This window comes from Uranotaenia lowii, chromosome 3 (genome assembly GCF_029784155.1).
Source record: "Uranotaenia lowii strain MFRU-FL chromosome 3, ASM2978415v1, whole genome shotgun sequence".
In the NCBI taxonomy this organism is placed as follows: Eukaryota; Metazoa; Arthropoda; class Insecta; order Diptera; family Culicidae; genus Uranotaenia; species Uranotaenia lowii.
Window position 1 is genome coordinate 72,525,758 of NC_073693.1, and position 18,917 is coordinate 72,544,674.

General features: G+C 34.2%; 1 protein-coding gene across 7 annotated transcripts in view; it reads left to right on the forward strand.

Annotated features, from left to right (window-relative positions):
* Window positions 1–18,917, forward strand: part of LOC129755424 (cAMP-dependent protein kinase type II regulatory subunit) — a 304,331-nt gene that overhangs the window by 269,139 nt on the left and 16,275 nt on the right. For all 7 annotated transcript variants that reach the window (XM_055751913.1, XM_055751914.1, XM_055751917.1 and 4 more), the window contains 4 exons: window positions 5,020–5,201; window positions 16,976–17,076; window positions 17,261–17,362; window positions 17,505–17,652. In XM_055751913.1, the coding sequence (XP_055607888.1) occupies window positions 5,020–5,201; window positions 16,976–17,076; window positions 17,261–17,362; window positions 17,505–17,652 (533 nt within the window). The remainder of the gene's footprint in view (window positions 1–5,019; window positions 5,202–16,975; window positions 17,077–17,260; window positions 17,363–17,504; window positions 17,653–18,917) is intronic.

Sequence of the window (18,917 nt, forward strand, 5' to 3'; positions counted from 1 at the left end):
TGAAAATACATAGTAAAAATCAATGTACAATCGCCTTGTAAATTCTTCATTGTCGACTTGAAAACTCATAAACTGTTGATTTTTTTCTGAAATTGTTTTGGCCCAAATTTTTGAGAAGTATATGCTCACGAAGTTCAAATCAAGCATTGTAGTGGAACCCTTCATCTCAACTATGGTTAAAAGTCTCTGGTTATTGGAGAACCCTAAATCCGTGCAGTAAATCCGTTTCCGGCAGACAAACAGTAAGAGTATTTCTTGAAATTGAAAAAGAGTAGGCGGTGCTCGTAGAAGGTGGTCGTAGTTTTTTTTACAGCGAAATTTTTCGAGAAGAAATTCATCCAAGCAAAGAATTTTGAATCAGTGGATTTCTAATGCAAACTGGACACGGCGAGACTATTCTAAGCGGCTACGACTTCAGTCAGACAAGACCAGAACCGGGATGGAACTCGCGAAATCCGAATTCAGGAAAAACTTGTTCAGAAATCCTAACTGGAATAACAGATAAGTACCATATTCTTTACCTGAAAAGTAGAGCTATTGCTAAAATGGTTCTGAGTTTTAAAATAAAACTTCTTAAATATGAAAATCTGTGAAAAATATGGTAGATTATACTTTGATTTATATAATCAAGATTTGAAACTTTGATTTTTACTTTTACCGTATTTGTTTGGTCCACTTGCTCAGTTTTGCACTCATTCCGACAACAACTAACACAAATCGTCGTCAGTAGGGGAGAATGAGGATACTTGATTCCTGGGGATACTTGATTCCTTAGCTATATCTCCAAACTGGAATGTCGTACAAAGATCAAATGTTCTATAAAAATGTGCCAAAATGAGCAAAATAACAATGCTTGTAGTTTAAAAAATTTAAACAAAATAATTGTTTGAGTAATTGAACTTTGTTTGAAAAATTTCACAAAATGTAACTTGAAGATCTTTTTTCATCAGTTTAAAATGTTGCTTACATGGGAAAATTACGAAAAAAATATTTGTTCCAATGTATCAATCGTTCGAGCTTAAAATGAACTTCATAATGCCATATTTTCAAAGTAATGGAAAACTCTCAGCTTTTTTCAGAAAAAGTTTTTTTAAATGTTGATTATGGGTACAATTGATCCCCTAGAGTTGGGTACAATTGATCCCCTCTTCCAAACGGCATATTCTTCTTCTGAATTGATCGTTATGATTACTCATTACGAAATTACTAATATTTATCCAAAAACTAATATTTATCAAACAATTGTCTGAAGAAAAGAGCAAAAATAATTAATTTTCTCTTAGTTTTAAAAAATAGCGCCTTTAAGTATGCAATGTTATTAGCGTTGAGACAAAGTTATAGAATTTGCTTCTTATGTCTGCTATAAATTGTAAAATGAGAATAAACATGACCAAAATAGTCAATTAACATTCTATCTTGGGGTTTTGTTTGATTTTTATACAAGGATTAGGGCTTCCTGAATAAAAGATCAAGTCTCCTTCAATAGGGGATCAAGTCTCCCCTAACTTTAGAAAAATCGCATTTTTTTTTACTCCCACGAAAATGCTTCTGGTTCATCAACGGCTTCAAGTATCGTTCTAATTTTTGGAGCATAGAAACTTGAAGTTACAAGCTGTTAGAAAATGTCAAAGTCGGCGAGTTGCTAAATTTTTCCAAAAAGATATGGTGAAAATAAGAAAAGGGGATCAAGTATCCCCACTCTCCCCTATATTGTAAACTTACTCAGTCATACTCGCATCTGCAACATTTAAAAAATCTTCAGTGTTCCACCGTCCACTTTCAGTTCAAATCTATGATACTACAGGTTCATATCTGAGCGCATGAATGAACAAAATTACATTAAAAAGAAAATCAACATCTATAGGGACGTGGTGCAAAACTTAGCATAAACGAATACGCAAGCAAATTACACAATAAAAAAGTAGACTAAGTTAAAAAATTTCTGTTTTAAAACACAATTGATTTTTTATGTTATTTTAATTTAAAAAATAATAAAGTGTGACCGTAAAATCATTCGCAATGTTACCATTTTTAAAGGTTACCTGAAACGACTCAACGACAATTGCACAAGAAAAGGGTTTATATTAAACAAGGATTAAAAAGACTAGAACTGTAATCTTTAAGAAAATGCGATTGCGAAAATTAATAATAATTTTGAGTAAGTAAGCTTGCAGGTATGCAACCTTTGATTTTTATTTCCATACGTTTAGAAGTCCCAATTTTTGATAATATTTTACAACAATAATTTAATGTTAACAAATTTTAATTTTTTTTGGATTTTTTTTATATTTCTTAAGATGATCAAGTTTGGATTAATATATTTTTAATTTGGATAATTTTAATGATAATTTAAAATTGCGACCCAGAGATGGGTCTTGACTCAAACATTCAATCAGCGAAACTTTTTTTGTAGAGAAATGATTCCAACTTAGATGAAATTTCAGGGACTAGATAAGAGAAAATCGATGTTGAAAAACATGCGAAAAAAATTCGCCTTGTCTCCCGGTGAGACTTGAACCCACATCTTGCGCCTCTCCGGGGCCCATGTATTAACATTCTACTACAGGAGACCAACCTGGCGTATGAATATTATACTGGTTGAGTGTCGATGTCTATCGGAATGAAGGGAATAGTTCTCCCATGTGATCATAATCATTTTTCTTGGTCAAGTTGGATTCATTTCTCTACAAAAAAAGTTTCGCTGACTGAATGTTTGAGTCAAGACCCATCTCTGGGTCGCTATTTAAAAATAGAAATAAGGCGGTGCCAAACACCGAAATTGGCTGGATATCTTGGCTGGACAATCAGCTAGTTTAATTAGAATTCTCATGTTTCATTTAAATTGCTACTGCCACAATGAAGTGCCTCGATTAATAGACTGGGAATTTCCTTAAGAAATACATAGGAGCGTAGGAGGTGTAGGAAAACAACGTCGCACCATTTTCCAGAATTGAACCTGATCTATACCTTTCCCTTACTAACAAAACACCCTTCCTTAAATAAATCCGTTCGAAATTCTTCCTTGAATACATAAATATAGATTCGCAGACGTATAGACGGTTTCTATAGTTGGTGATACCGGTTTATTCTTGATTCTCAATTTTTCAAAATAATTTTCTGAAACATGGGGAGACGAGGGATTGCTGTTAGAACCTAAAAAGTATTCTACTAACATTCCTTCCCTATATCCCCATTGACTACTAGGACGTGGCCGGCGCCGTTATTGATCAGTTTTGGAAAGGAAAAGAGCATGAGTTTTGTGCATTGAGAATGTACTGCTAGTCCCAAGCACCATTCTATTGGACTTTGCACAAAATTGATGGCCTCGATCAATCACGGAGTAGCAACCATTGGCGATGTGAAACTTGTTCCACTTAGCCACGCCAGCGATCGTGAGATTCGAAATGCACTATTGATTGATAACTAACAACTAAATTGAGTAATAAATAAAAAAAAACAACAAATTATTTTGTAATTGGATAGTTGAAATTACTGAAACATTTCGGTTTTGACGATTTAAGGTGGATATGAGTAGTCAAACAAGCTAAGCTAAGCTAAGTCAGAGTATTTCTTGAAATCAACAGTTAATTATTTTTGTTATATTTTTACAATAAATATCACATTAACACCTTCATTTCGTCCATAGAAAGTTTTTCGATCAAATTAATATTTTTTAAAATACACACGTTTGTAACTGCCCGGATTCTAAATGATCGTAGCCTTATAAGTGAGAAAACTGACCAATAACATGACTGAAAAAAGTGTGAACCGACCGATAGAGTAAAATTTTTCTTACAAAAAACGATAAATATTTTTATTTTATTTTTTCATGAATAATCATAAAATCACCTTCATTTTCATTATAGAAAGTATTTCAATCAAACAAATGGTGTTTGAGATACACACATTCGTAACTGTTCCATTTCTAAAAAAAACTAAGCTTTAAGTCTAACGAATATTGTTTTTTTTAGCCAAGTTCTCTTTTCTGAGCTTCTTTTTCGATTTCCACATGGATTTCATTATATTGACTTCATCATCTTAATTTTAATTTCAATTGTTTCTCAGTGAAACCGGCGATAAAGTTCCCCAAAAGACGGTTGAAGGTTTAATTTTTTCCATCAGACCTATTGAACGTTACTGATAGAGGTCTTGGTACAATATTCGATAGCGCCGATAACTTTTATTGAACAACTTGTTTCCAGACGCCTTTACAAGGTTCCGGCGGGCTGTCAATTGACTCGGGAGGCTTCTGTCAGCAATCGAAACATCGAAATCACACTTATCAGCCGGTTATGGTTTGGCGATGTCCGTCGTCGGGTCAAAATAAACAAGAGAAACATTATCTTTTTGTTCCGTGTTATCGGTTATTCAATATTAGATCGTGAATTTCTTTCGTGAAGTCACTATTAGATGCTGAAAAATATAATCATTCGAATAACTTTCACGTTACTCTTTCTCAATTTTACACTGTTATATTATTTGTGAGGTCATATATGATTAAGGCTTTACCGCTATGAATTGAAAATTCTGGAAATAACAATCTTTCCAGTTAATGATGTAACATGATTAAATTGTGCTTTGCCCTGAAGCGACCACCACGGTAACAAATTGAATTTCGCGAAATTACCGCACTTCTCTTCTTGGTGGGGATTCGATTTAATTCGGCCAGTTTCCAATCGCACGCGGGCTCATCATCGCGTTTCATGTGGGAGTTTTAACCGAATGGGTTGTGATATTCATTCTGAATCGACCGAGGGAACAAGAATGTAGGTAATAATCGTGTCAAATTAATCCGACACGTGGAAACTCCACGCACCGCATGAAACTTGAAACGCATCACACGCGCCGATAATTTAATGAATGAATAATAAATAATATATTTACATATGTAGATATGTATAAACATATATTTCATGCTCCCTTTCCATTCATAACATGCGGAATTAGCTCTCGAGGCGTCGTTTCCGTCTTTCACGTTTTCTAATCCAATGTTTCCGTTCCCCTGTTGTTTGATTACAGAACCTCTGGTGAATCGGTACGCCACCCGCAGGAAATCGGTGTTCGCGGAAACCTACGACCCGGAGAACGACGATGACGATGACGGTGCGAGGGCCATCTTCCCGAAGACGGACGAGCAGCGGTCCCGGTTGTGCGATTCCGTCAAAAACATCCTGCTGTTCCGATCCCTGGACAAGGAACAGGTAAGTCGACTGCGGCTATTTAAAAAAAAATGGTTTAGAACGATATTCAAACCTCCTATGTTTGAGGTCATGAGATGTACATCCAGAAACTTAACAGCATTTCAAGTTAAATGTAGAATTGAATTTAGTTCACGTCACCTTCTTCAATCCTTAGTCTGATATAGCTTGTGAGGGACTCAGAGAAATTTTGCTTCAGATGTTTGATTTGTTTTTATTTACAACCAGTCTATTGAAGGCATTTTACTTGTACAAGTTTTTTTTGTGCCGAGTTTATTCATTCGCCATAATGTAAATAAAACCGGATAAAATCAGGGAAATTTTCTACAATATCCGGGCATCTGGGGCGGACTGGGCTTGCCTTGAATTTTTCATTGAAAAATCGAGCAGGCCGGTTAAATCTCGGCAATCTGCAATGCTTACTAAAAACGTCTTTAAAAGGTAGTAAGCTTTTTTTTCAATAACTCGATAACTACTATCACAAAAAATGTTTTTGAGCTTATTTTCCATTGTACGTCTCGGTTGTCGAGTGGTTAGCGTGGTAAGACGGTAATCGCTCATCCACAGATGGCATGGGTTCGATTCCCATCTCGGTACTGGGTGTTAAATCTTAAGTTGTCCACGTCATTTATTCAGTCTGTAAAGCCTAAATCGGCTAAGACGGTGTATGTCTTTTAAAAAATCCCTGTTGCCTTCTTAGCAAATTATATTCGTAAAAAAGCATCCTAAAATTAACATCAAACTGCCATATCCGCATCTCAATACCCTTCCGGAGATAATTCCTGTTAACCGCCGAGCTTTGATAGCTTCAGCAAATATGCTAAATCATGCCATGGTCGGTCAATTCAAATCCATTGGCAGAGCCCGCAGATCGGGATCAGATAAGTTGAAATGAGGAAAGTTTCCTCGTTAAAAGTATTGTTGCATTACACATCGTCGTCTCGTCTTCGTTGTACGCCATCTCCGGAAGAAAAATCTGCCATCATCAGACAAGAACAGCGCGCGGTCGGTCAGTAATAAATGTATATTGAGCATGATAAGCTCTCTGTCTCTGTCTCTCCGTCTCAAGAGTGGAAGCTGATCAAAGCCGAACTACTTTTATGCTGGCGCTTTGAAGAGGGTAGGCATTAGCCGGTGTCTCTCCGTTTTTTTTTTCTGTGTCCTCTGGGCAGGAGACCCATTCTTGTTACGATTATCACTGCCATTAATGTTGCTTGCTCTATGGCCGCCGATGGTGATGATTACTCCATAATGCTGTATGCGTATGGGCGGGAAATTGAAAAAGTTTCTGCTCGTCTCAATTATCATATGCAAATTGTTTTGATATTAGAAAAAAATACCGAGATAGTGACTGAAAGTTAATAGGCTTTATTTCAAGAAGCTGTAGATTTCTAAGAAACAGAATGAGTATCTATTTGATAAGGTTCATAAAATCGTTTAATAGTTTAATTTGCTATATTGGGTCCCTGGGCAGAACCGGTCACCTTGCCATACTGATCTTGAACAAATCCTTGCTAAGCATGCATGTCCTGATTTGGACCTATTATCAGGATGAAGTCTTCATCGAGACGTGTTTTGATTAAAAACTGCTTATCTCTAACTCGCATCCGTCACATGTGCACCTGAGGACCCCTCGAAGGAATTCTTCTTTTGAACTTTTTGTAGTGATAAAGCCGTAGCACATACATCAAATATTTTTTAGAGTAATTTTTTAATCATCAGAAAACCTACAGCCACCTTCTTCGCCGCCTAAAGCCAGTTTGCCTTGAACTGCTGCTCGTCCTTAGCAGTTTTTTTGGTCTTCTTTAGGTTCCGCTTGACAATAGCCCAGTATTTCTCAATTGGGCGGAGCTCTGGCGTGTTGGGAGGGTTCTTGTCCTAGGGAACCACCTGCACGTTTTTGGAGGCGTACCACTCCATGGCCTTTTTACCGTAATGGCAAGATGCCAAATCCGGCCACAACAGTACTCAACAACCGTGTTTCTTCAGGAAAGGCAGCAGACGTTTATTCTAACACTCTTTCACGTAAATTTCTTGGTTGACAGTCCCGGAAGCTATGAAAATGCTGCTTTTCAAGCCACAGGTACAGATGGCTTGCCGAACCAGATATTTCATCGCGAACTTTGACAGTTTCATATGCTTGAAAGTATCTGCTAATTTTCCCCTTCCTTTTGCCGTATAAAACTCCTGTTTCGGAAGCTGCTTGTAGTCGGCTTTGACGTAGGTTTCGTCGTCCATTACCACGCAGTCAAACTTCGTCAGCATCGTCGTGTACAGCCTCCGGGATCGCGCTTTGGCCGTCGTATTTTGTTTATCATCGCGATTTGGAGTCACTACCTTCTTGTGAGTTGATAGTCCAGCTCTTTTTTTGGTTTGATGCACGGTTGTAGACGATACACCCAGTTTATTTGCGGCATCTCGGAGAGAGAGGTTAGGGTTTCGCTTGAAACTACCGGCGACTCTCTTTGTCGTCTCAGCAGCTTCCAGTTTTCGATTTCCCCCCGATCCAGACTTCCTGGCTGTCGACAAACGTTCCCCAAACACTTTAATTACATTTGTAACGGTTCATTTGGCAACTTTCAGCGATTTTGCCAGCTTTGCGTGCGAGTAGCTCGGATTTTCGCGATGCGCGAGCAAAATTTTGATACGCTGCTCTTCTTCCTTGGACGGCATTTTGACAACTGAAGAGTGAATTCCAAAATCAAAATAGGAGCAACATTCTACACACACGCCTTCAAAATGAGGGGTGTTCAGGTTTTTTAAATGCAAAATTGAAAGAAATACGTCAAGTTGATATTGACCAAATTTTGACCGTATCACCCTTTATTTCCAGTCATGATATTGATCAATTTCTACCTCTCATACTTAGTCTAATCTGATTTGTAGGTGAGTGCATCCTTTTTCTTCAATTTCCGCTATATTTTCGCCCAATTCTGTCCATTACTGAGACAAATTTTGTGGATCCAGCTGTGTCGAAATTTAAAAGTCTTGATTATTTTTGTGCTACTAAAACACGTTTTTTATTGGAACTTTCAAAAAGAAAATGTTTCGTCAGATTTTTTTTTTTTTCATAAGAGTCAGAGGGCATTTAAGCAATCTACCACTAGTTTTTCGCTGATTAATAATTGAAAATTTTGATGTGAGCTTTTGACTTCCTTCATGACTCTTAACCATAACTGTCGATCATGTGCTCCACTCCAGTGATAAATTTCAACGTTGTGTAGACATTTTTGACAGCGTTTTCATACTTTCAACCACAGGCCTAGCGAACGGATGAGGGGGGTTGTAAGTGGTTAAAAGTATCCACCATTCATGGAGATTTTTTCCATGTAAAATTTTCAGGAAATGAATTTACCGTAGTAACGATAAACTACTTGATCCCAAAAGGTATTGAAAAATAAGTGTTACCAAACACGCCAGCAAATTAGCTTTTCTCCGGCATAATTTAGTTCGATAGGTGGTATGAAAAACCCCTAGCAATTGCTTTTGCTAAACTAAATCGAGCATTCGAGCAGTCGCAGAAAGCAATTGCTTCGGTTGATATGAATAAAGTTTTTTCTGACAGCTGTTTTCTCAGTCAGGAGCTTTTACTTTTAGAACAAGCTGTTCGGTATGAATAAAGCCCAAATCTGAAGCAATCGCTCGAGAAATCTCCTAGCAATTACTTTATTTTCTAAGCATGCTTGGTAGCAGACTTTTCCAATAAACAAATTCTTCAACAACGTCATGAATTTATAAAATTAGCAATATTACATTTCAATACAATTTAAAAAGGCATTTTCAACATAGATAAAGAACAGTCGAAGTGATAACCCAACTTTTTTCATATTCCTATCGTTGTATGAAATGATTCGTCTAAGATGAAACAAAACAAATCAATTAGTAAATATTTCAAATTAAAAAAATCCGGCTACAGTGGAAGAAGTCCCAATCGGCTTGAAGTTGGAAGAAAGTTGTAATAATTTAAAACATAATTCAGATCTCCCAAATTTATATGATTTTTTTTATAATTCTAAGATTAAAAAAAAACATCTAAGTTAAGATGCGCGCCTATTGCCTATTTTTTTATATATCGGATTATCCCGATCCGAAAACGTATGGGAGAGCTTATGATAAATGTTAAAAAGCTAGGCCATTTTTATTTGACAATATTTAATTTTCTTTAAACATCAACATACGAGCGTGTATTGACTTAAATTTTTCCGATCGTTCTTACACCCACCACCCGCACCGTCGATTTCATGGCTATTTTAGCCGTACTTTTCAATTTGTTGATCGTCTTCTTTCATTTTACTTTAGAAAATTTCAGATTCTGCTGGTTGGATAGCTCTTTTTTTCGAAGCAAAAGCTATGTTCTAAGACTTTAGTACACATCTGCTAAGCAAACGTTTATTCATACCAAACTAAGCAAATGCTTTGGGCTTTTGCTTTGCTTGATTTCGAGCAAAGTAAAAGCTACCGAAGCAATTGCTAAACCTTATTCATACCACTAGATATCACCCTAAGCCTAAGACATTTCATTTAACGACATTATATGACGTTCACAAATTGAAACTAGCTTTTAATTACAGATTTCGAATTGCAATTCCACAAACCTTTTGTATTATAACTCAAATTTTGACACTCAAAACCCCTTACTCTTCTTCGACTGGTTTTTCTTTAAGAAGTGTAATTGAACAAGTTCAAAATTTGAGACCAATCACTTTGGTTCCAACAAATATTTCGTTTATGTCATTACAAATTTTATTTTGTGTTAACAGATTATCACCGCTGGTTTATGATTTTAATTGAATGATTAATGGAATTTCGGTGAACTATACATTCTAATAGGAAGAATATCAAATGAAAGTAATGAAAATTATAGACGGATAGATTAGATTAGGAAGCATGAAAGGTGTTTAAAATGAGCCAAGAGCGTGATTTGAGAAAACTTCTTGCCGCACAAGACCATTTGTCCCACACCGTATTATTGTCTAGAAGAAGCAAAGTCGATATAAAATTTTATTTTGTGTTACATGTTCTTCTAAATGCTCGACTCCACTTCAACTCCATTCAAAAGGGTTTTGAGAAATTATACAAGGCACAAAATTCATATTTTTCCGAGGTGCAAGGAATTAAAGCGATGATTCTGATTGATTTGAATGCTTTGAATCCAAATATGCAATAAATTTTTATTTTATTAGCTATTTTTTTTTTTAAATTAGGTTGAAAATCATTTTTGCTCTTCTTTTTTCAAAAGTGTAAAACATTACAAACATTTTGAAAATAAAGGTTTTAAATCGATGATCAATTTTCCCGAAGACCTCTAGTAATTTTGACTTCTGTGATAAAAGGTTACAAATTTTTTTTAACTTTTCCCCACATGTAAAAAACAGGAACTCAAACTTATTTAAAAAAAAAGTTTTAAACTAAATTGAATATAAGATGTTTTTCAAAGCAAAAGTCAAATCGTTTTTAATTTTTTTCAAATTTCCTAATTGAAATAAAACATTTTTTAAGCTTGCTTCAGTAATGTCATAAATACTTACATATAATGTTTGTAGAATTTATTCATTGATCCTCAAAACTAGAATATCTAGGCCAAATATCATTGTTAGATTGAATGAATCAAATTTAGAATCAGGTTTTTTGTGCAGGTTTGTTGGCTCATCAGTTATTAATAATTGATTTCATTAAAAGCGGATTCAAATTCTAGATCAAAACTAGAGTTTATAAACCAAATCTGACAAAAGATTCGAGTTCATGACGTCAACATTTTTCATATCAATCATTAAAACATTGGCACCAAAAAGATTGTTCCCTTTCTTTCATAAATGTTGAAATACTAAATCATTTTCATCTTCATATTTTCTTTGATTTTCAATCAAATTTACTGAATTTTGTCTTACCTTGTATTGAAATTTTAGATTTTTTTTTTCAAATCGAATTTGGTTTCGTACTGTAATTTTGATTTTTTGTTTTAAAAACTTACCTCTTGAAAGCCTATAAATCCAAATTTAAATTTAAAATAAATAATCAATGTTTTGTCCTTTTTAGAATCTAGAATATTGATGGCGACAAAATATTTCGAGTTTGAAATTTTAAACAATAAAATCTGCGCTTGAGGATTTAAAAGCGTTTCACATATATTTTTCATTTATAATTTTCTTCTTTGAATCGATCTTATTTTTTATTTAATGTATGAAAAGTTCGAAAAAAGGTTCGTAGTAGCAACATTTAACCTTAATTTTAATGCGTAATGTTAAGGAAATTAGTAGGGGAGAGTGGGGTATCGTGGGACATGGGGAAACGTGGGCCACTTTTATTATCTCAGATGTGTGTTGAGATAAAAATCTCAAACCAACTGTCATCGTTGTCGCTTTGCGTGAGCATATATTTCTATATGATGTTGACTGGAATACGCATCATATGCTTCTTTTATTTATCAAGCTAAAAAAAGTTAGAAAAATTTACTTACATAATTTAAAAAAACCCACCAATTTCATCGATGGGGAACCTAAAGTGCATAACAAAAATAGGCTCATACGCTTATGTTTTTAGTTTTTTCATGATCTTTCACGAGGAAAAGGAATTTTTGATGAAACATCAATAAGTCACACAAACGCAACCAATTTGCAAATCATAGCTTGTGGGGAATCGTGGGCCACACATCTTAAACCACCTATATTTTTATGTTTTTATACACATTCAGAACTTAAAATACGTTTTCCTATCTGTAAAGTTTTCTTATGCCAAATGAAGAGTTTTGAAAAATATTTTGTCCATCCTATATAAGAAATTTTGCCAAAACGTTCGCGAGCCAGGTTTTGGAATCTATGCAATCATACACAGCTCTCTTTTTTTTATTTCATAATCTGAAATTGCTTTGAAATAACGAAATGAATTAGGAAATTACAGTTTTGGATCAACTCATAAACTTTGCATGTTATTTGGTCAATTTAGATTTGGTGGCCCACGATTCTCCACCATTTTTCAAAATCCAAAAAATATTGCTTTTTTTAAACAGTCAGAATTTGGGGAAAATAACTTATTAAAAATTATAAAAAAAATACCTTATGATACCTTGAAAATGTAGAAAACCATACCATTTTTTATTTTCATTTTATCTTTTATAATAAAGAAGTTATGGAACAACGAAAAAAAGTGGCCCATGATTCCCCACTCTCCCATATTGCTTTGTGGTTTCAACATTAACAACAAAACTAGAAATTTTTTATTCTTATTTCTATCAGTTTCTTATTGATTGTTCGAGAAACTAAATTTCCCAACCCATACTATGTCAGTCTAAGTTTTTAATGATGAATTGAACATGCTGTATTATAAATACATAAAATTATATTTGTGAACTCTACATGAACTAATTTGAAAACTGGAAGAATGTGAACATGGTTTTATCTTCGATTTTGATCACTGGTAACGTTGAAAGAAAATTTGATATTTTCTTTTATTATTTCAAATTGAATTTAATTTACTCAAACTACGTGTTTTGAATAAATTTTCTTAAGTTCAAAAGTTTTTAATTCCTATTTGCTTTTTGGTGTTTCAAAAATATTGATTTGAAAATTGTGAACTACACCGCTTAAAATTTATTTTTATATAACTGTCTAATTCAAAATAAGGAATATCATTTTGAAAAAATCATTAATAACTTACCGGACAAGGCATTGAATTGAAAGTTGAATTCTGATTAATTTTAAATCGTAATTGTAGAATTTATCGTTTACCCGAGCTTTTGTGATGACAATGCAATGGTTTTAGAAATGAATTTCCTTATTTATTGTGTATTTTTGGTTATTATTGTTATTATTTCTAGCTGAATTTGAATTTTGAAAATCGCCCCCATGGACGGGTCCTTCGTACGGAACTGACCACTTATGCATGGTAATTTTCGGTATAAACAACGGAGTTGTCAGCTCTTGATCTGACAATGATGGATTTTGGAGGCAACTGTGCACAATTACTTTTGCTTCTTGTCTTGCTTCTCAGTAATGTGTTAGTTTTAAATTAAAAAAAGGTCTTATAGTACTTATAACAGGCAATGCTGCAAACTGTGCACGTTCTAAGCTATCACGAAAATAAAGTGCTCTATTTCTAAATTAACGAAACGTAAATGTTTATTTTCAATTGATAATCTCACAAAAAGAAAACTTATTTTTGGAAATTTTGGCTTGAAAGACAAGTTTCGCCGCCTTCCAAATTTGACTCCTTTGTCATCATTCGTATGAGTAGGGTCGATGACTCTCTGGAGCCACCATTCAAAATTGAACTTTGTACATTAAAACAGGCTACTCGAGAATTTTTTTTTTAATTTTCTACTGCACAAATACTAAATTTGAAGTAATGAATGCCAAATAGTTGTTTAAGTTTTAATTTTTCAGATTTTTAGATTTTTTATACTTCTATTTGTGATCAAAATTTACAACTTTTTGAAAAGTAGGGTAACGGACTTATTTTCAACACACTTCTAAAATTTTATTTAAGTAAGCTGTTAACGGAGAGAAAATTGAAAATAAAGTTTTGATTTTTCACAGTTTGACCGAATCAGGGCCATTTCAGGAGAACGTGCCATTATTGGAGTCAACTTTCAAGAGGTTTGCTGCATAGCTGTGAGGAATTTTACAAATACAAACATGTTCACAGCTATGATAAAACACGTGAAAACTATTTTGCAAGCTCGAAAAAGCAAAATAACTGGTTTTAATAGCAATTTGACCCATGTCGAAAATAGGTCCTACTTTATTCCTTAGGGACTTATTTTGGACCACTCAACATAACCCGGGGATTTAACTTGCTGTTAAATGTTCATGAACGTAATAAGAAGTTGACACTATTTCAATCACTCATTATGAATAAAATTTGGAATTTAAGCATGATTTTATTTCATCAACTCGCCAAAGCCCAAACTCGCCATTCGACGAGGTTCACTTTGATCGGCATAAAACCAAGCCAATCATAGTTTTAACTTACTTTTTGTGAACTATGCTTTGAATCACATTAATCTAACAATCTACATCAATGGCAACTGTTTGATAAGCAATTGTTAAAAGCTATAGCTTAAAGAAGCCTCAAAACATGAAAACTTGGACTTGCACCAATTTTTTATTAAGTCATTGTTTTTATGCTTCATGAAAAATTATTGAAAGTTTGGTCTAAAAGGTTCAACCATTTAGGATTGCCAATAAAGTGAGTACATTCAGGAATGATTCTCGAGGAAAAAAAACTTGGGTAGGTAGAAGAAACGAAATGTAAAACCGGTCTAAAGGAGGGGTTTGGAAAAAAACGACAAAAAATCGGCAAATATGCGACGAGTTTAATTTTTGTAACAGTTGAAATATCTCAGTTAATATTAGAACAATTTAGGCCAATACACCATACTGAGGGGTGATCCCAAACTTTTGGACGATAACTTAAGTGTCTATTTTATTAATTAAAAGTACATTCTTAAATTTTTGCACAAAATTTTTTGATTGTATTTTGAGAGGTATAGAATAAGGATTCTAATGCAACTCAAATTTTGAAATTTGGTCCACCCTATCGCGAGATGATCGGCTTTGAATATTGAGTGCGTTTTTTTGAAAATGCTCTAACTTTAGGTTAAGTTTTAGGTGCAAAACTAAAACATTATTTCTGGGCAAAATAACTCCGAAATAGCTATTGCTCATTATCTTTCAAATGAGATCAGAAGATTTGCAATATGTCCTAAGACGGCTGAGATATGAACGATCAAAATTTGCATGTTTTTAGGCGGGTGATCCCAAACTTTTGGCCGGCAGTGTATGTTTCAAAACTTGGGAAAAGGTGGTTAAAATGTTTAAATTTTACACGCGATAAAATATTAAAAATCTAGTTTTTCAGCCCCTGTGGTTATGCAATTAAAAAAAAAATTGGAAATTAACTCCAACGATAAATTTTATCCTAGAACAAAGTTAGTATCAAACTTAAAACTGAATTTTTGTGAAAAAAAATTCGGTTTTTTAGATTGCTAAAAGGATAGCATAAATCTCGAACATTTTTATTTTTTTGTAACTATCTACAGAACTGAAACCAAACCAAATACACTACGATTTTGGAAGTCAAAATGCATCAATTGATGTCGAAAAGTGATGTTCATGATGTCAGACTTTCTCAACTTATCATTGGGTCGCCTGAAGGAGATTTGCGTTCTGAAAATTGAGCCTAAAGATAAGCCAACTGACCACTATTTAACACTGCAGAACAAATTTCGTCGAGATTTCAGTATGCTGTCCGAATTTTCATAACATTTGAAACACAATATATTTCTAACAGGAATTTTACTGTTTTTATTCTATTCTTATCGAACAAACAAAATTTGACAAGTCTATAACAATAAGAAAATACAAAATTATCTGAATAATTCGGAAAATTGCGCATCAATAGCTGTCGAAATATAGCACAATTTAGAAAAAAAAAACAAATTTAGTTTAAGAGAGGTCCAAAATAGAAACCTGGTGGTCCAAAATACTGTCCAGAGTAATGATTGAAGAAACGTGTTTTTAGGCTTAAATCTTGCAACAAACGACGATATATTGCAACAAACGATATTTTTCAATAGAAAAAGCCTTGATCTTCGTAATGAACGGATAAAGCAGTCGAAAATTGTAACATATGCTTTTTTATTTCAGAAAACAGCATAGCCACTTCCCAAAGTGGTCCAAAATAGGTCCGTTACCCTATATGGAAAATCCCTCAACACAAAAACTTCCAAACGTATTTTCTCTTAAGTGCACTTTTACTTATTTGGCCCTTAAGACCTAATTTGATGTTGCAAACCTTTAACATAGACATACCTCTTTCCTTCCTTAACAACTTTTTTGATCGCAGCTCATACCTATTATTCAACGGGCTTTTTTAAATACGTGAAGTTTCCAAACACCCGAAGAAAAAATCATTATTAGAAAAAAATTAACATGTTTTTTAAATGAAGTTCTACTCGGGCTTAGAATTTAAATTTTGATACCCTAATGTACATTTTTTATTCAAGGCATCTGAATAATGAATGACTTAACGTGAATTTGATGTTTCGAGTTGAACTCGTATATTTCAGAGGCCAAAAATAAGGGATAATGGAGACTTGATCCCATTTTTCTTATTTTCACAATATCTTTTTGGAAAAATTTAACAATTCACTGTTTTTACAGTTTCTGATAGCATGTAATTCAAAGCTTCTACGCTCAGAACATTATGCCAATACGTCTTCCCGTAGATTCTACGTAGATGAATTAGAAACCTTTCCGTGTAACGTAAAAAAAAGTTGATTTTTAAAAGTTAAAGAGACTCGATCCCTTTTTCAGGAGATCTGAACCTTTGCCAAAAGTAAAAAAAAAATCGGTTGATAAGATGCTACTATTTTTCAATTGTAATATTTGAATAAATATTTATATAAAAATCTTTTTTTTGCTGCGTTTAGCACAATTTTTTTTACAATTTTTGATCTTTGTGAAACATTCCGGTTACGGAATCCTATCACCCCAGAGATCAAGTGTCCTTAAGATGATGATCGTTCTGAAATTATATCGCTAAACAGACGTTATTTGTGTGTTGAGGTTCTGATAAAAACTTCGACGACGACAATCCTGGTTCCTGAACTATATGAACTCAAAATGTTTATTTTAATTTTCTGTGTATTTTCCATCTTCAAACTTGTTGAATAAATTTTTTTCAAAGTAAGCATAAAAAAAGCAATCGATGGCCTAGATTTCAACCTAAGCTGCGACTAATAATTCCTCGTTCTCTTTCTGCTTCCTATCCATTCACAGATGAACGAAGTGCTGGATGCAATGTTCGAGAAAAAAGTGAAATCGAAAGATTACATCATCAAACAGGGAGATGACGGGGATAACTTCTACGTCATCGAATCGTAAGTTCTATCAAATTGGTAGCCCAAGGGACCTAGGAAATCCACTGGCCTATATGGCCGGTTGCTTTTGAATACTAACTAACTTTCTATACACCTACACCTCAGTACGGAATCTAATTTATCTTTCTCGGTTTTTGCGGTCCCGTTTTCATTTTCTCCTCCGACGACTGTGAATCGACGACAGTGGAATCTACAAAGCTTACGTCGGGGATGACCAGAAGCACATCCACACGTACGAGGGCAGGGGAAGTTTCGGCGAGCTGGCCCTGCTCTACAACATGCCAAGGTAAGGGTTCCTGGCAAGATTTTGTGGGTCGAGTATTTGGTGGGCGACGTTTCAAGTCGAACGTAAATAATAATTGAACCCGAAAGGAGGAGAAGGAGAATTTCTTACCAAACCGTTTGGTGTTTGTTTGTGTCTTCCGCAGAGCTGCCACCATCCAGGCGGAAACCGACGGTCAACTGTGGGCGATGGACCGTCAAACGTTCCGGAGAATCTTGCTTAAGTCCGCATTCAGGAAACGGAAAATGTACGAGGCACTCCTTGATGCGGTTCCAATGTTGAAGACCCTGCAGGTGAGTAATACGGCCCAATTAAGCGAGGGATTTATTAATAGGGTGATTTGCCAATCGTTGACCCCTAACCCATTGTTGCACAGCATGACTTAAATTGTCAATATTTCAGCTGTTTTTCAACTTTTCCTCAAAAATAATACTGAATCATGTGATTCGGAATGTTTTCTGATGAAATGAGGCTTTTGTGATATTTTCTGCTGGTAAGTGTGAATCTTACGACAGTTTTAATTTTTCTTGTTTTTTTCGCGCGGTTTATGTGCTTATTGTTAACAAAAACCTTAACATTCCTTCTACGGCGAATAAGGTTTTACGTCAGAACAAAACATTTTTCGTATCAGTTTTCTATACGAAACGTTTGTTGGACAATTTCAACACCATGATTTTGAAAAAAAATTATAATCCATACTTAACCAGAAAATATTTTGGATCGTGCAACAATTAGTCCGCTCAATCTCCTCCTGCCCCATTGTTGTACATAATTCCGCTGCAAAATTTGTTTGGAAATTTCAAATTTATAAATTCATATACCTCCAATAACTTTGTTTGGTTGTTTTTACAGCTAAAAATAGCAATAAAAATTTTGGAAGTGATTGATTAAGTCCTGAATTATAACAACGTGTTCTCGAATTTTCTATTGATAGGACATGTTTTTTTATGAATAAGTGGATATTTATGTTTAACTAGTAATTTTAGTAAATTCTGTGCTTTAATCAATTATTTTCCACTCAGAATTTTCACATCTTTTGCACTCAATGTTGATTTTTAATAATTAATTCAATAATTCAGTAATTCAAAGAGACTTTATATATCCATAAGTTTATTTTTTCTACCGTAAAATCTTCAAAATGAAGTTTTGAAATTTTTAAACTCGTTAAAAGAACTTATGTATGTATGAAAGTCGGGCAATTTGCATTGTCTGAAAAGTGTCAAAGTCAACACAACTGCATTGGCTTTGAGAGACTACTTTTTTATCAGATTTATTTTGAAATTCTTTATCCCGACCATTTACTCAACATTTTATGCAAAGTATCTAAAAGCTGTTCTGAAAAAACCTGTTTCTCTAATTTCGTGACAAAAAATCTAAAAGAATTTCATTCCATGTCAACAGCGATCCCCTTGATATTGTTATTAATGTTGTCAGAATATTGTACAGAAGGAAAACTACGACCCCTAATCCCAAAAACTAGTAGTCGAAGGTTGGAAGACCTGAAATATTACTTATCTGACGTGCAATTTTCTCAGGAATTCGAATCTGCCGTCGAGTT